Source organism: Arvicanthis niloticus, chromosome 5 (genome assembly GCF_011762505.2).
Source record: "Arvicanthis niloticus isolate mArvNil1 chromosome 5, mArvNil1.pat.X, whole genome shotgun sequence".
Taxonomy (NCBI): Eukaryota; Metazoa; Chordata; class Mammalia; order Rodentia; family Muridae; genus Arvicanthis; species Arvicanthis niloticus.
The window spans coordinates 53,122,780-53,139,381 of NC_047662.1; the positions used below are offsets into that span (position 1 = coordinate 53,122,780).

Genomic DNA, 16,602 nt, shown 5'->3' on the forward strand with positions numbered 1-16,602 from the left:
AATATTTATGTGATGATTCATGACAGGAGCAAAATGACAGTTATGAAGTAGCAAGGAAATAATGTTATGGTTGGGGGTCACCACAGCATGAGGAACTGTAAAGGGTCACAGCTTTAGAAAGGTAACTGTGCTAATGGATACTGGGCTTTTATGAAATACCTCGGTAAAATGGAAGCCATGTCACCAAGTCACCAGCCCCTTCCCCTTCTGTAGTCAGACTCCAGGTCTCTGTCCCGGATGAGGTACACAGCCTGTGAGCTGTTTGAAGGCTTTGGCCCTTTATTTAAAGATGCTGTTTTGTTAAAGTGAAAAAAGATTTTGTTCCAACATGCAGTTAATTTCTATCACGAAACAATGTGTTCTAAGTGAATAATCTTTAAGGGAATTACCAGCTCCCATCTTATATCTTTAACCTCAAAAATTACTGGCAGCTTGAAGTGGATTTAAAAATTGTACAGGTAAATAAATAATCCAAGTGATTTCCATCAAAATATTAGAAATCTATCTCTCTCTTTTCATAAAAATCCAAAATGGGTGGACTCGGAGCTCTGAAACAGAGAAAGCAAAGTTCTGGCAAAATGACCCATTTACTTATTTATTTATTTTCACCCTAAAAAGAGAGAAAGTGGTTACAAAAATCTAAAAGACAAATGCATGCTTTTTTTTTTTTTTTAAATTTAAAAACTTTGTGTTGCTGAATCAGTTAAAGTAGGGCTGCCCCTACACCAGCTTTTGGTTCTGGGAGACAGCTCTGGTGTTACTCTTACTAGGCAAACAGCCACAGTCTGTTTTTCCAAAAGGAGGCCTTCATCACAACCATGGCTCTCCATCTCTGTTCACTCCTGATTATATATGAGAATTATTTGATAGTATTCAATTCACTATCACTGTTTGGGGACATTACAGGAGAAGAGCAGAGTGGTTTAATAATATAGTTGATTAGTGTGGCAATCACCATTAGCCTTGGTAATGATGGTGGAATCCCTATACCTTAGTTAATGGTCATGGGTGAGTCATTTTGGACTGCCAAGGGTAGCAATGGTTTTATCTTCTACCTCATGGGAATGACACTTAGTCCATCACGTTCAAGGTTTGACCTTCACTGAACAGCATGAACCTAATCCCTAGATTTCATAATCTTAACTGGGAAACATTAAAATATGGATTCACTCCAGTTGGCAAGAATCTTTATGTTCTTTTCACTGAGAAAGCTATAAATTCAATGGTTGACCTTTTATTTCCAGGTCACCAGTGACACCCACTCAGCTTCGTCCATTCATATAGGATTTATGTTAGGGTTTGCTGGTTGAAGCCATGAAAGTTGAACTTTAATGAAATGTCTTTCAAAGGTGTACACTTAGCCAAAAAATTTCCCAAGAAATTAGTGAAAACTTTTTTTCCCCCCAAACAGTGATTACACCCCCTGGCTCACTGATGGTCTCAACTGACTCTACTGATGGATCACCTGGAGAAAGTTTCTTCTACACTCATTTTTTTCTGGGGGTCCACATTGTTTGCATTTTGGAGATAATAGCACCTTAGTTTCAGTTTAGATTTCTAAGCTGAAAGGCTTTTGAGAAATCCTCTTCATGTCACCACAACTCATTCTATCCCCAGCTGAAAATGCTCCTTGTCCTTTTGCACCAGATCGATGGTATTGATGGGAGGCGGTCGTTCATGCTGTCAATCTGGGAAATGTGATCTGATGGGGCCCCCAGTGCAGTGAGATAAGGAAGGAGCTCCAAACCTGCTCAGGACCACACTGTCTGAATGAGATCAATGCTTCCCACTCGTACCATCCCCATCCCGGGGCACCCTAACTGTCACCATTAATAATGTAGAAGGAGCTGATTAACTTCAGTAAAGTGCTCTCTGCTGGGTAAGCACATGGAGATCTGCGAGGCAAGGGCTGGGGCAAGAAAAGAACAAAACGTCATTTTTATTTTTCATGTGGACTCGGGCTCACTTTCCATTCTTCTCTTGTAACAATTACTGTACCAGCCACTCTGACGGAGTCAATAAATTGATCGGGGTCTTGACGCAGAAGCAGAGCAGGCTAATCTGATGCACCATTATCTGCCCGGAGAGTATGGGGTGGGGCACACCCAGGGAACAGAGCAAACCCGGGGTGTGAGTCAGTAAGGAGAAGCTGCTTGTCCTAGGTGCCTCTCCACAGGCCACTGCTTGGACAGGAAGATGCATGTGTGGCAGGTGTCCTGCATTTGTTGGGAAAGGACAGAAAAAAAAAAAAAAAAAATCCAAACCCAACAACAACCAAAAACCCAGCCTTCAGCTTGGTTAAAGGATGCAGCCTAAGTAATACCATATGCACCACTTATTTGGGTCCCTGTGGAGCTTCAGTCACTCATATGATCTGCAATTCAATGAGGATCACCACCCCATTAGGACTAATCATGTCAGCCGCACTATCTGACAAAACAAACATCCAGAAACTACCCCTCCCAGCTTCACGACTTGCTTTTGCACTGAGATTTTTTGTTCTTCCTTCCCTCACCAGGCATAAAGTTTAATTGTTTTTAAATGTGGAATTCTACACAGAGGCTCTCCCGCTGCATTCCTTGACAGATTTATCCTTAGACTCAAAAAACTGATGCTGTTGGTGCAGTTTCAACTTGCTCTTTGGGAAGATATTAAGCACGTTCTTAATGAACAGTATCATTCTAGTGGCCAACGAGAGTCCACTTCATGGAAAACCGATGTGGGAGGCTGAACTGGACCCTCAGCTCAAGGGCTCTCACCCTGTTAACCTTCCTTCATTTCCTCCCATTCTCAGGCCTTTTGTCTGGATAAGAATTAAGGCTATTCCAGTTTTGCCTCAGAGCCAACCAAACTTCATTTTAAGGACAGTTGAGTGGTAGAGACTGGGCTTTCTCATTCTACTCAGATTAAATCTGAATGCCACACCAATGGAAGGAAGGAGGGAATAACTTCATGACTTTATCAAAATGTGACTTCTAAGGGTCAGGAGGCTAAAATAGAGTCAGCATGGTCACATGATAAATAGACTCAGATCTGCCTCCTTCCAAAGCCTGTATTTTCTTGACTCTTCCCTCCTGGAAAGGAAAAAACTCAAGAGCATATGTCTCTACATGCAATGTCTGCCTGCGAATTCCATGCCCAGTGGGAGATCAGAACCAAGCAAGGCCAAGAGCTCTTCCTGCCGAAACCCTCTATGCCTTTCTGCAAGTCTTAATGTTCCCACAAAATAAAGTTCAAGAATCTCTCCCCCAGATCCAGATACATGTTCACCCATAACTAGGCTCTCCCCTAGATCCAGGTATATGTTCATCCATGACTAGGATCTGGTTTAAAGTCCAGACTTACAGTCCAGCATTCTCATCTGCTGACTTTATATGACAGATCACACACTGTTCTCTACCCACAATCTAACTTTTCCTTGGTACACAGCATCCCGAGTCTGCAAAGGAGAGAGAGCTCTTCTATCGAGGATGGATACTTCTATAAAACTAGCTCTGTCATCACCTCTGATGTAGACTCCCCCACCCCGCATTTTCCCTCCAGAGTTCTTCCTGCTCTTCTGTCCTACTAATAGACCACACATGTTCCCATGATGTCATTCATCAGACTTTATTGGAATTTGCTTACTTCCCCCACCAGAAGTCTGCAAGCTTTGTAGGGTGGTGGTTAGTTTACATGTAGTCAAGGCCTTTCTCTTAGCTCAATATGGTATGAGGACTACAGTAGGTACTCAATAAATCCTGACGTCCCTCATCTCCTTAAGATCTATCACTTGGCTGACAAGAGGGAGAGATGAGCTGGGCAGCCAGGCACTGTGTCTCCTGGCCCAATGCTTTTCCCACTTTCCCAATATGTACAAGACTGATCTATGGTTGGCCTCATCTCGGGACCTTCCTATAGTACAGTGTTCCTATATTCCTTGTACTTCCCTGTACCACTCTTTCCCTATCCATACATGTGCCACACATGACCAGGCATTAGCAGATGAGAGACTATGCTGAAGTGCCAAGGCCATAGTTCAGGAGAACTGGTGATCAGTTCTTCCATTGTTTAAGGCAACAGGAGGCAAGCTGCCTATGTAGCCTGTCTTGAGCACTTCCTGCATCATCCAAGGCAGGATCATGAGGGCCTCAAGTTGCTTTTATTTGGTGTTCATGTTCAGACTTGGGAGGAGGACAACACACACACAGGCAAGGACCAGCTGTGCTAACTCTGTGCGAACATCAACACAGAGGTGTTGGACATCCTGAGGCTCTGTGCCTCAGGAGTGAGTGTGGAAAATATCAGGGCCGCAGTAACTCACTTTGGCTCTGCTGCAAGGACGCACTGTGAGGCCTTTGAGAAAGTCTTCATTAAAAGATTAGGGATAGGCATGAACTGAGGACACTGCTTCAGTTCCATATTGTGAGGCAGTATCCTCAGGTCACTAATGACAGCATTTTCCCTTCATCTCTAGCACAAACTAGGGAGGGTACTGAGGGGCTGAGGAGACAGGAAGAGTCAGCGGAAGTCAGCAGCTCTTTAGAGACTCACTATAGACCAAGGACTCTGGCTTGGAACTGTGTGTCCTTCTGACTGCCAAAGTCTTGGACCCATTAGCAGCTCTGTGAAGGGCCCTGGCCAGACAAAGTCTGGGTACTCAATCCTTCCCTCATGTGGACAGTCATCACTTAGCATGTAGGAGAGACTTCTGTGGAATTGGCTCCTGGTCCTGGGCTTTTCCTTGCAAAGGCTGAATGAACTGTGAGAATCCACTGTGCTGTGGCCTCCTGGAGTTCATGCAGCAGGGAGGGTGCTGGGCTCAGCTTCCTGTTCTCTAAGCTCTGTTGACTCAGGCTGAGCAGAGCCCAGCACTGTTCTTCTATAGAGGAAGCACCTGGCTCAGACTCTGGAAGCTGGGTGAACCCTGGGGGCACAGGGGGGCACTGTGTACAGAACCCCCATGAGCTGAGCCACATGCCCTCTATACAGCTTTCTCAGTCTACAATAACCCAGAGAGATGTGTCCTCCATCAGGAGACAGCCCTGTCCACTTCCTGGACCTCAAACAGCAGCTGAAAGAGATGATAATTCTCTCTCTCTCTCTCTCTCTCTCTCTCTCTCTCTCTCTCTCTCTCTCTGTATGTCTTTGACTCTCTGATTCTCTTTCTCACACACACATAGACATACAAATACAGATACACACACACACACACACACACAAATACAAACACACATAGTCTCCTTGAGACACAGAAAGGGAGTGGAGGGAAAAAAAGTATATGAAGACCAGTATTAAGAAAGAAAAGGAACCGTCAGGGAAGTTGAAAAGTACATGAATCTTCTTAGAGAGTCGAAAAATGGTAGATACTGTTATTTCTTTTATGGAATTAACTTCATTTAGACATAACAACATGATCAGTATTTGGTAATGGACCAAGATTTAAGCCAAACAATACAACTTTATGCTAGCTTTCCCAACACCTACATATTAGACTAAAATGGAACTCAATTTCAGCTAATGAGAGCTAAATAGAAATTTGGTAGCCAGGCACAAAAGTGGAGTCTGGCACTTTGCTATTGTTAGAACAATGGAGTATGATACAGGGGTGATGTTTGGAGCTGCAGCAAATTCTGGGATTGGGAGGACCAAGCATGAAGACAGAAAGACGACATTGTGAAGATGACAGAGCAGAAAGTTAGAAAGCACATGGGTTCCCGCTGGACTCCCGCAGCAGCTCAAACAATGGCAACCACAACAGTGTTCTTGTATTTTTAGAAAAAATAACCTTGATTAGCTTAAGCAATACTTAACTGACTTTTCTCCTAGTAAGTAGACACTATTACCAACTTCATCAAATAGATATGGAAGCCGGATTTCAAAGGAACATAGGCAGGATGTGAAAACAGGTCATTCCCATTCCAAAGCTAATGGCGTTGTGCCTGTTCTACTGTGGGATCAGATTAGAGTGTCAAAGACATGTCTCTTATCCCAGAACCTCCACTGACAGAGGCATTCCTCTTCTACAAAAACTGTCGTCAAAGTGTCGAGAACTCCTGCCTACTGTCTATAGTCCCACTTTTAAAACCTGTGAGTCATGGATATGGAGTTGTGAAACTGAACATGGGGTTTTAAAAATATTGGAACCAGTAAATAGGATGTTTCTAGCTATGCAATGACAAGAAATTAATTAAAAGTCAAGTGAGTAATGAGTCTGGGGTGTTTGGGCAGCACTGGCCCATGCTGCACCGCGGGACATCTTTACAGGCTTGCACAGGGCTCAATGTGTACTTGGCCCCATGCATTGTCACACTGTGTAGTAACAACACACGCTACTTGAAACACCTCAGCTCAGAGCGAGATTATTGCAGGTTATGAATTGTAGTGTTTTTATTAATCACACAAAGCTTTCTGCTCTTACAGAAACATAATGATTTCATTATGGAAAACAAAGACTTTAAATATTTTCCTGTCATTGTTCCAACTGTCAGCATGCTAGTATCAAATTAGTATATCTCTGGGTTCTGTTAGAACAGTTAATTAAAACTTTTTGTGTTGTTGACTTGAGTTTCATAGATCATTTGTTAAGTGAGCTTTCCTTTGTATGTGGATAGAATTTCCAACAATTTCTGAAACTTCCCTAAACCTCCTTCTGCCATTTTGTTAATAAGTATTTATTAGAAGCAATACTCCCAGTATTGATAATTTTAAAACGAGAATATTGATCAACTCTGGAAAAGTTGAAGATTGTCTATATCTTGCAGTATCCGAAATGATTGCATCCATTTCATTAGAATGCAAACCTGCTGAAATCTTTAATAAATCATAAATCATATATATATACTGAAAATTATTTCATAATACATTTCTCTATGATTTGTTATGAGCAAATGCTTGATTTGAGCACCTGCTCTATATACGTATGAGACCTATAACCCTAAGGTCATGCAGAACCTGCTCACGTGGAAAGGGCGAGCGAGTGGAAACGGTCTGAGACACCTTGCTCGGGGAAGCACTGCGTGGCAAGGCACAGCCCCTCTCTTAAGCCTTTCTCTAACTTTCCATTCTCCCATGCTTAACAAACACCACACCTTTAACATTGTCTTCTTCCTCTATGAATTTGTGTGTGTGTGCACGCGCATGTGTGTATGTGCGTGTGTATGTGCATGTGCGTGTGCATGTGTGTGTGTGTGTATGTGTGTGTGCATGTGTGTGTATGTGTGTGTGAAATCATCTCTTAATCATCCTATTCTCCTTTGCTGATGATTTCATGTTAATGCTGGGGGCAGCGATATTTACCAGACATTGACCCTGTGAGGTTGCATGGTCCGTACAATAATTCTTAGAATAATCATCAATTTGTGTTAGCTAAGAGTCACCCTCCATCTTTATATTTTGGAGACAGGTGCCACACCATTTTCAGGATGCTGGAATTATTAGCATGCATCAAGCTCTGGATCCCCAAATATTTTGGAGCATGGCTACACTCCAAACAAAATGCAAAAAAAAAAAAAAAAAAAAAACCCCTCAAAAACAAATATTCAAAGGTGATGGGTGGGCAGGCACACAAGAACTGAGACAAGGCAGTACAACACTTCCTTTACCTTTCTAGAAAGTACTACCAAATTAAAACTTGAAAAACAAAGTTTCCACTGGTTGAAAAACTTTTAAAGGAAGTCACATAGCTTGGCAGGGAGTTAGCTGACATGCAGCATTACAGGCCGAGGGCCCCTCAGAGTCCTTGCCGAATAGAAACATTGGCTTTGTGTCCTGGCTCTACAGCCTTGGTAATGTGCTTTGAGAAAATCACTTTGCCTTTTTAAATTAGTTTTCTATGTTTTTAAGCTGTAGGATAGGGTTAACAACAATAGATCTTTTCTAATGAATGCTTTTAAGATCAAATAAGTATATATATGATATATATGTTTATGTATATATCATATTTATATATAATATATACTTATAATATATATTGTATATATGTATATATAAGAACTTATATATATTTATACTTATAAATATACTTTATACTTATATATATTTCATAAATATAGGTATATATTTACATATATGTGAGTATAATATATACTACACACACACACACACACACACACACCACACATCTTAACTTCAGGTAAGAAACCAGGCTATAAAAATAGAATTACTGAAGAAAAAGAGAGAAAGTGCCACGGCCACCTCCGAAGCTATACACTTGGCTTCTAAGTGATGGAACAAATTCCTAGTCAATTCCTGAGATCAAAACACACACTCGTAGCCATTCTGGCAGTGGTGTTGGAATAGAGACTGACTGTTCTTACAGAAGCTGAAACATTACAGGCAGCTTTTTTTCCCAGGCAGGATGAGAAAACATACAGACTAGAAGGGGGCTGAGGCCGGTCTGCAGAATACTATGAAAGTACCTCACTTAGAAGACAGATAGATGGATGGATGGATGGACAGATGGATGCCATAGTGACTAGGCTAAGAGACAAATTCAGTATTATTTCCACTGGACCCAGAAGGAATGGGCCTGACATCAAACCAGCTTAGGAGAAAGTGGTCTGTAAGGGTTCACTGTGTATAATTAGGTGATCAGACAGTATTTGGTAAACAGATTAGTTAGGAGGAAACTGAGATAAGCCTTGGCTCCCTGAATATCTTGGTGCCGGTTCTCTCTCTCTTTACTTTGTCTCTTTAGTTTGCCAAGTGGTAATAAATGCCAGCCACAAAGCTGTAAGGAGCGTAGGCCTCAAACTTGGGGTGCTTTGAGTATTTTATACAGAATACCAACTTAGCCAATAAGTAACTTCTCAAAGTCAGTAGCAGAAGAGATTTTATCTGCTGTTCCTCTTCAATCAGCTTACGGAAATGCTCAAATCCACCTGCAGGGTGGGGCAGGATGGGACAGGAGTGGGCACTGTGTTGCTCTCTAAGAGAAATCTGTGTTCCTTTTGTAACTCTCCAGCTGAGCCTTAGTTTAACTTCTGTGTTGGACTTCTCCTCTGAGACCAGGAAGTCCTGTGTGTGGGGGTGGGGAGCGAGGGAGGGAGGCAGTAGGCTTGAGCTCTTGGGAATGAGCCTCACAGAGCTTCATGCAAAGCGAGGACACAGTGCTTGGAGTAGACATTTCTCAGAAAGGAGGGGGAGGGGGTTCCTGGCTGGTATATTTTTTGGCAGGTAAGGATTCTAATTGTATCTGCTTGGTCTGGGGAAGTTAGGGTTGCATTGCTTCCTGTTTTAGGATGCTCAAATTTTATATATCACCTGATTATCAAGAATTAAAAGTGTGTGTGTGTTGTTTGTGTTTAGATATAATATACAAGAAAAATATCATCAGACAAAAGTTAGATGAGGACACAGAAACAGCCCAATCTCTCCTGCCTCTTCTAGTCTTTGGAATATTCTTCCAGCCATTTTGTGATGTTGAAGCCTCTTAGCCTAATAACTATGGTTTTTATTTAATTATTTTTTTTCTTCTGAGAGAGGTACTTTTACAGCACAGGCCAGATTTGAACTCTCCATGTAGCCCAAGCAGGGCTGAAGTTCATGATCCTCCTGCCTCAGCCTCCCAAATGACAGGATGATGCCTAGACACACTGCACTACCAGCATCATGATTAATGTTAGTACTACTGTTTCTTTATGTTTGTTTCTTCTACTGAGCTCTCTAGAACTTCAGGACAGTTGGTATTCTTGTATTCTTTAGGCATTGACGAATATAGTAAGCAAGAAAACAAATGCTCAAGTGGTTGAAACTGCCAGGAGTTTTGCAGATTCTCAGCCAGACCTCAGTTACACGACTCCAAGATTGGAAGCAGACTGAGAACCTCTCCAAATCTCTATGCTCCACTTTCTCTGTGGATACCTATCCAAGGTGGCAGAGTGGCTGCTGTGGGCAACACATAAAGTGATGCATGCCATTGCCTTGGTTTGCCCCATGGAAACCTTTCAGGATGACTGTGAGGCTCAGTCATATGCTATGAACTTGAGCTGAAGCGGTTACACTGTAGGTGCTAAGATTTATTTAGCAGAAGGTACAGCAAATCGGGATCATACTGAGCTGAGCCAGTCTTCTAGGGTTTAACTAACATTTCAGATTCCACGGCTCTGTTGATGCCAAATGATGACAGGTCTGATGGTGGAGAGAAAATGCTTGTTTTTAATAGTGTTAGAATTCATTTTTCATTGTAAAGAATTTGTCCTCGTCCAAGTTCTGTAGGTCAAACATTCTATTTGAATGTTTGGATTAAACTAGAATCCTTATGGAGATGAGCTCTCTGCTCAGTCCTCCTGTGTGAGAACAAGTATTCCTATCTATTAACCCAGTTGTGAAATGTGACCTCTTCTGCTCTAAGTAAATGCCTGTTCCTAAAAGTTCTTGTTTTCAGAGATCAAATTATATCAGCTACAATAGCCCCCAGCTGAAATCTGAAGACTGGCAGGGTCTGTATCATTCAGGGCTGAGTGAGGCACATCAACAGTGTACAAAGTGAGTAAACACTCAAGGAAGGACTTTCCCATGAGTTAGCATCAACCATTATGGGGCGCTGCTGGAGAAGAGTGTCAGGGTGTAGTGAGAGAGAGTTTATCAGAACACGTGGGCTTTTTCAGCTCCACAGGGAGCTGGCCACATCTCTTAGTAAGAGCAACTACAGTGTAGATATGGAGGAGTGAGATGAAGGCCAAATGATAGGAGCAGAGGAAGCAAGCAGAAGAGCCAGGCAGAAAAGGGCAGATCTTTTGGCAGAATGTCCAGCCAGAGCCAGAAGCCAGGGTATGATGCGCCAGGCAACTGGAAGGAGTGTGAACAGAAATGGGCCCCTACATGTGTAAGAAGGATGCATTTATCCCTCAATGACAGGATGGTTCTCTGGAGAAAACAATAGACTGGCAGTGAAGGGGGGTGGGGGGTGGGGGGTGGGGGAAGAACAGCTTTCAATTATCTGTGATATCTTTCCTTACCAATCACTGCAGATGATGAATAGGTGTAATAAAAGCCAATATTCAATGTTTTCAATTTACATGGAAAGACGGTCATAATACATTGTTGCACAGAAGAAACAGCAGGTTACTACACAATGGATGTAACCCGACCTTATTTTTGCGATATACTCAAATGTGTAGAAACAACCAGGGTGGGTTTATATAGAAAAGTTAACACTGAGACTTCTGGTGAATTTTATTATTTTTCTCATCTGTATTTCCCACAATTAACATGCATCATGACTGAATAAGATTAAGTCACTGCTTAAAAACAGGTTTTCTCTTTTGGTGATAGGCGTTCAACTTAACATAATGTGATTAGATTTATCTATATGTGGCAAGTATCAGGATGCCCTTCGTTTTTTAACAATGACCACTATTCTGCTGTGTGTATAAACTGTATTTTAAGATAGATTGTTTCAAAAACAGTTATGCAACTTCAAACTCACCAGGAAAATCTCAGAATAAGAAGGTATGTGGAAATTAGTGAACAAATGGGAGACCAATCCTCTATTGGATGGCATAAGGAATGCTTAGAGATTTCTACCAGGAACTGGGTTCTAGGGAAATGAAGGAGCGTTTCAAATCATGTCTGTTTATGGACTTCAGTCAGGATTTCTTCTGTTTTGTTCTGAGACAGGGTCTCATCCCCCATCCCAGGCTGGTTTGGAACTTTCAATCTTCCTGCCTCAGCCTCCCAAGTGCTGGATTACAGGCGTGGGCTAGTATCCCTGGCTCTTCTGCATGTATACAGTCAAACATCTGTCTAGGTAACTCCAACATTTACTCGTGCAGAGAGGCAGAGAGCAAATTAAGTATCTGCATGGGGGATTCTGACTTACTGGAACAGCAGCAGAGAGCAAATTTCTGATAACTTTAGAAGTTTTCCTAAATTCCAATCAATACCAACAGCTATAAGCTTGTGTAGGAACTAAAGAATGTGCAGGTGTTCAAATAAAACTTAAAAATTCCCATAAGCCAAGCCCAGTGGCACAGGCTTATAAGTACAACTACTTGGGAGACTGAGACAGGAGAATCATGAGTTCAAGGCCTATTTGAACCACTGAGTGAGTTCAAAGCTAGCCTGGGCAATTTAGTGAGATCCTATCTCAAAAGTTTTTGAAAAGTAAAAAAGAAGACTTGGGATCAGTGGTAGAACCTAGCATCTGTGAGTTAACCCCAGTACCACACATATGCACGCATGTATATATGCACAGACACATACACAGATGTGCACACATGCCACACACACCACACACACACACACACACACACCACACATACACACTCATCTGTAAGAAAATATCTTTTTAACTAATGACTTCTCACGAGGGAGCTGTACTCAAAGTATATTATTATTTATCATTTATATCTAATACTTACTTAAAATGGTCATATATATCATAAAATAAAAATATTCAGGGGATATACATTTTACTTTAAGATATAAAACTAGATAGGTTCATAGAGGGCAGAGAAAGAATTCCATTCTTACAGTTTCTCATGAAATAATTAGGAATGACTTTTTTCAAGCCAAATGTGACAGGTGTCACTGTGGTAAGAAACATTTAAGCTATTGTCATCACAATGCCAAATATTTAATGGAAAACAAAAAGAATTCAGTTCTAGGTGCCAATACTAGATCTTTCTGACATCATTCATCCAGATGCGTGCAAAATCTGGATTGTTAAGAATTGAAGTTTTTGTGGTCAACACCATGAAGACTTTGTCTTTGAGTTAAAGAAGGCGCTTATATATAAAAAAAAGTAATACTGGAAAAACTGCAGCTTCATTATAGACAGATAAACAAAGTAGAACATGTACAGTTTAGATGAGGTGAATTAGTTTGTATACAATACCATGCAAAATACCAACAAGACACTTCAGAGCTGTAGTTTTTGGGTTTTCAATGAATCAATCTGAGCAAACTGAAGCTTTGAAAGAAACAAAACCATCTTGCATGGAGCTATGGGAGGCTGGCTGGCTCACTCTTCACTGAGCCTGAACATGGAAGTCCAAAGCACACAGCTAAACACCCATCTTCTAGGACGGGTGTTCTCAGGCAATGGTACGTACAACTTTAAACCACCAGGACAGTATTGGAATATTTGAAAGTATGGGAAAATCAGCAAATAAGTGGAAGAATTTGATGGGAGGGTGGCACTGAATAGGAATTTTAATCTCAGACACCATGTGCAAGCCAGATTCAGAAGAAACAGCAGAAGTGGGAGATTCAAGAGGAGAGCTGGTTCTCTTCTTGGGCCCTCCCTTTTCTGCTTAGAGCTGGGCTTTCTGGGGTGCTGCTTCAGTGTAGGAGGGATCAGAGGCAATGCTGCAGGTAAACACAGTAAAGCAGAACCCTGTACGAAGGGAGCAGATATAAGCGAGGCAGCTGACATCACATGCTAAGCACATGCACAGAACAACCTGAAGAAAATTTCAAACCATGTCAAGAGCCTCAGAGACAAAAATCATTTTCTGGTGTCAATTATGAAAGCATATGGTTATATTCTGGCTAGGAAATCGAAGATTAGTTTATTCTACAAAGTGGACCTGAGTCTCTTTCATGAACCTCTCTACATATCCGCCTTGGGGCCCAGAGGTTTGCTGCATCTCAACTCACAGCAGGCGCTTTAAACCTGTTTTAGAAGAGCTCCTCTTAGCCTATTCAAACCCAAAAGCATCTTTCTCCAGTGCTCAGCCAGCTATGGGTGGTCTACACCCTATTTTCAATCAGCCACTTCAATATGACTTTCTGCTTAGTACCACCCAGTTACAGCACCCTAGTTTCCCATTGGTCACTGCTTGGACCTAACACTAGGAACTTAATAAAGAGTTTAGAAACCTTTTGTCCCTGTCCCCCTCCCCATCTTTTAGAAAGCTTACCAGTTTCCTGGGGGCCATAAAATGAGAGGAGTGGCTAGTCTCCCAGTGGCTGCTTCAGTACCATGGAAAACAGGTTCCATGTTTGTCTGGTTATAGCTACAGAGCCATGGCTGTCACAAAGAGGGAATACACACCATCCAGCCTAGCAATCTTAATTTATCATGACAAAAGCAGTCTGACCCAGAAGCTCTCCTCTCCTACTCCAATACCATAAGCAAGGATCCCAGGAAGGCTGCTTATGGTTCCTAAGAACACAGAGAGAACATGGCTAAGGGGGCAGGGACAGGCGAGGGCTGGGAGGGATGGGGTCAGGAGGAAGGGAACTGGAGAGAGTTGGGGCATGTGTGACCTGGTCTGCCCCAAGACACATCAGACTGCACCTGATGAATAAAACAAGCTGCACCACATACAGAAAAGATGAGAGCGGCCCACCTGTGTCTGTTGAGGGATATTTACAAAGCTTGGATCCCGTGGTCCAACACTGACGAATCGGTTTGCGGGGGAGGTGCTGGGTGTCGAGTAGGCTGTGAAGGGAAGGGACACATGCGTTCAGGAAGCAGCACGAGATTGCACGCACAAACAACACCAAAACACACAGTCTCCGAGCCTACGCAGCTGATTAATGCAAACACTGTAGCTAGCAAAAGGATCTGGCTAGCAAACGCAGGGGCCGGCCGGGATTGGCTCCCAGGGACCGCTGGGGGGGGGGGGGGGTGTGTTAAATGGCATCAAATGTGGTGCTTAGCGGAGTTGTTTTCTCCTCCCATCTTTCAGATTAGAACATGCAGGACATTTGCAAAGTGTACTTCGTATGTTAAACATGAATTCTGGGGTAGAGAGAGAGACCCCGTCTTAGTGACAGGGAGAAAGGAATGGGGCAGGAAGTGGAGGAACACATATCATTTTATAGCCATGCTCTCTCATCCACTACGCTTGGAAGAGTCACAAACCAGTTCTAGGCCTCCACAGGTCAAGAGGGAAGAGGAGTCTTAAGGAAGGAATAAAGGGGTTTTCCAGGAAGGGGTGGAAACCCGGCTAGAGCAAGCAGCCTTTATAGGCCCAGCAGCGTGCAGAAGCTTTATGACGCCCAGGTGTGCTGAAAACCTCCATGCTGCTACTTGTCCCTTCCCAGGACCCTTCTGCAGAAGATAAACTGAGCTGTCACCCTGGGGCCCTGGTTACCACTTTAGAGTTCACTCTCCTTACTGGACATGGGAGTTTTGTAGTTTTGTGTTTAGGAGTTTCTTCGCTAGAGAAAAGAAAATCGGGGGCTTTTCGTGAGCTGCAAGCCCAAATATATGTTTAGTTAGGTGTTCTCCAAACTCACTTTACCACAAACTCTAAAAATTTATTTCACATTCTTTCTCTGTCCTAGAATCTCTAGTTTGTTATTTGATTGTGACTTTCATTTAATACTACCTCCCCTCCCCCCAGTGTGTGTGTGTTTGTGTGTGTGTGTGTGTGTGTGTGTGTGTGTATAAATATGTACATGTAACTGCATGCACCTAAGGAATTCAGAAAAGGGTGACAGATTTTCCTGGAACGAGAGCTACAGGTGGTTGTGAACTTCCTGACATCAGTGCTATAGATGAAACTGGAATCCTATGTAAGAGCAGCAGTACCTGTCTTTAACTGATCAGCTAGCCTGAAAAATTCAAATTATAAAGTACTTAAAAAAAAACCTAACTCTAGATATACACTGTCTAAAGAAAACAAAAACAGGTCATAATTTCCGGCGGGGCAATTGTGTCCTTATTGACATCACCTGTTTCTCTTTGAGTTCTCATGCTTCAGGAGATTGCTAATGCTTCTTATTCAAGCTTACATAGGAATATAATTCCTACCAATTTGGCCCAAATCCCATTGGTTAGCCTGATGGTGGTAAGAGACGAGCCATTCAGTCAGGTCTGTGGTCACATGGTGTAGCTGTGACCCAGTTAAACTGTTGGGCACAAGATGAACCCAAGGGCCCTCTAAGGTCAGGGTAGGATTGATCTAGGTGCCTTTATCTACAATAGTTTTGTATAAAAGGATGAAGATGCTCTGTGCCATACTATCTAATCATGGGAATCTGCCCATTTCCTCTGGGCTACCATCTACACTAGGACGTTTGAGTTAAGAGTGAAGTCTACAATTCAGCCATTACACCAGGCAAGTTTGCGTTCCTTTTACCTTTTAGCCTATGGCTTTACTTTAATACATGCTAGGAAATATCAAAGGAGCTCTGTGTACTGAGAATGTGGACTATAGTTAGCTGGCAGTATAGTTACCTGCTTCTTTTAGCTGGCAGTATAGTTACCTGCTTCTAAGACACAAGAAGAAGGGAGGAGAGAGACAAGAGGATGGTAGTGCTGAAATGATCTATTGGACCCATCAGGCCAGGGGAAAGTATTCTCTTTGTCAATAAGCACGTGGTTTGCACAGGTACAGAAGTGTATGGAGGTATGCCTGGGTTCTGCAGCCACATGACCCATGCTGTACTGCAGCAGGAGCCCTCAGCCTGATGGTCCTGCTGGAACAGTGGGCACTGGAAAGCTGCTTATCATAGGCATGCAGCAAAATTTCTGAGGATGTTTCTGCCATATCGGTGACATCCCCAACAAGCACACTAACTGACCACAGCATACATGTTACTAGGGTGTGTATGTGTGCTTTCATACACTGCTCACAACAAAGTGGCTTAGGTTGGAAAAGCCTTTTATTATGTCCCATTACCTAATTCAACTTGGCTTAAATGCTGGCATTATTGCTTCTA

At 42.5% G+C, this 16,602-nt stretch overlaps 1 protein-coding gene across 4 annotated transcripts in view; it reads right to left on the reverse strand.

Moving 5' to 3' along the window:
• The window catches only part of Nfia (nuclear factor I A), a 345,833-nt gene that overhangs the window by 17,535 nt on the left and 311,696 nt on the right, over window positions 1–16,602 (reverse strand). For 3 of the 4 annotated variants that reach the window (XM_034504122.2, XM_034504120.2, XM_034504124.2), the window contains one exon: window positions 14,280–14,371. The exons of the other annotated variant lie outside the window; for it this stretch is intronic. In XM_034504122.2, the coding sequence (XP_034360013.1) occupies window positions 14,280–14,371 (92 nt within the window). The remainder of the gene's footprint in view (window positions 1–14,279; window positions 14,372–16,602) is intronic. 4 annotated transcript variants of the gene reach the window in all.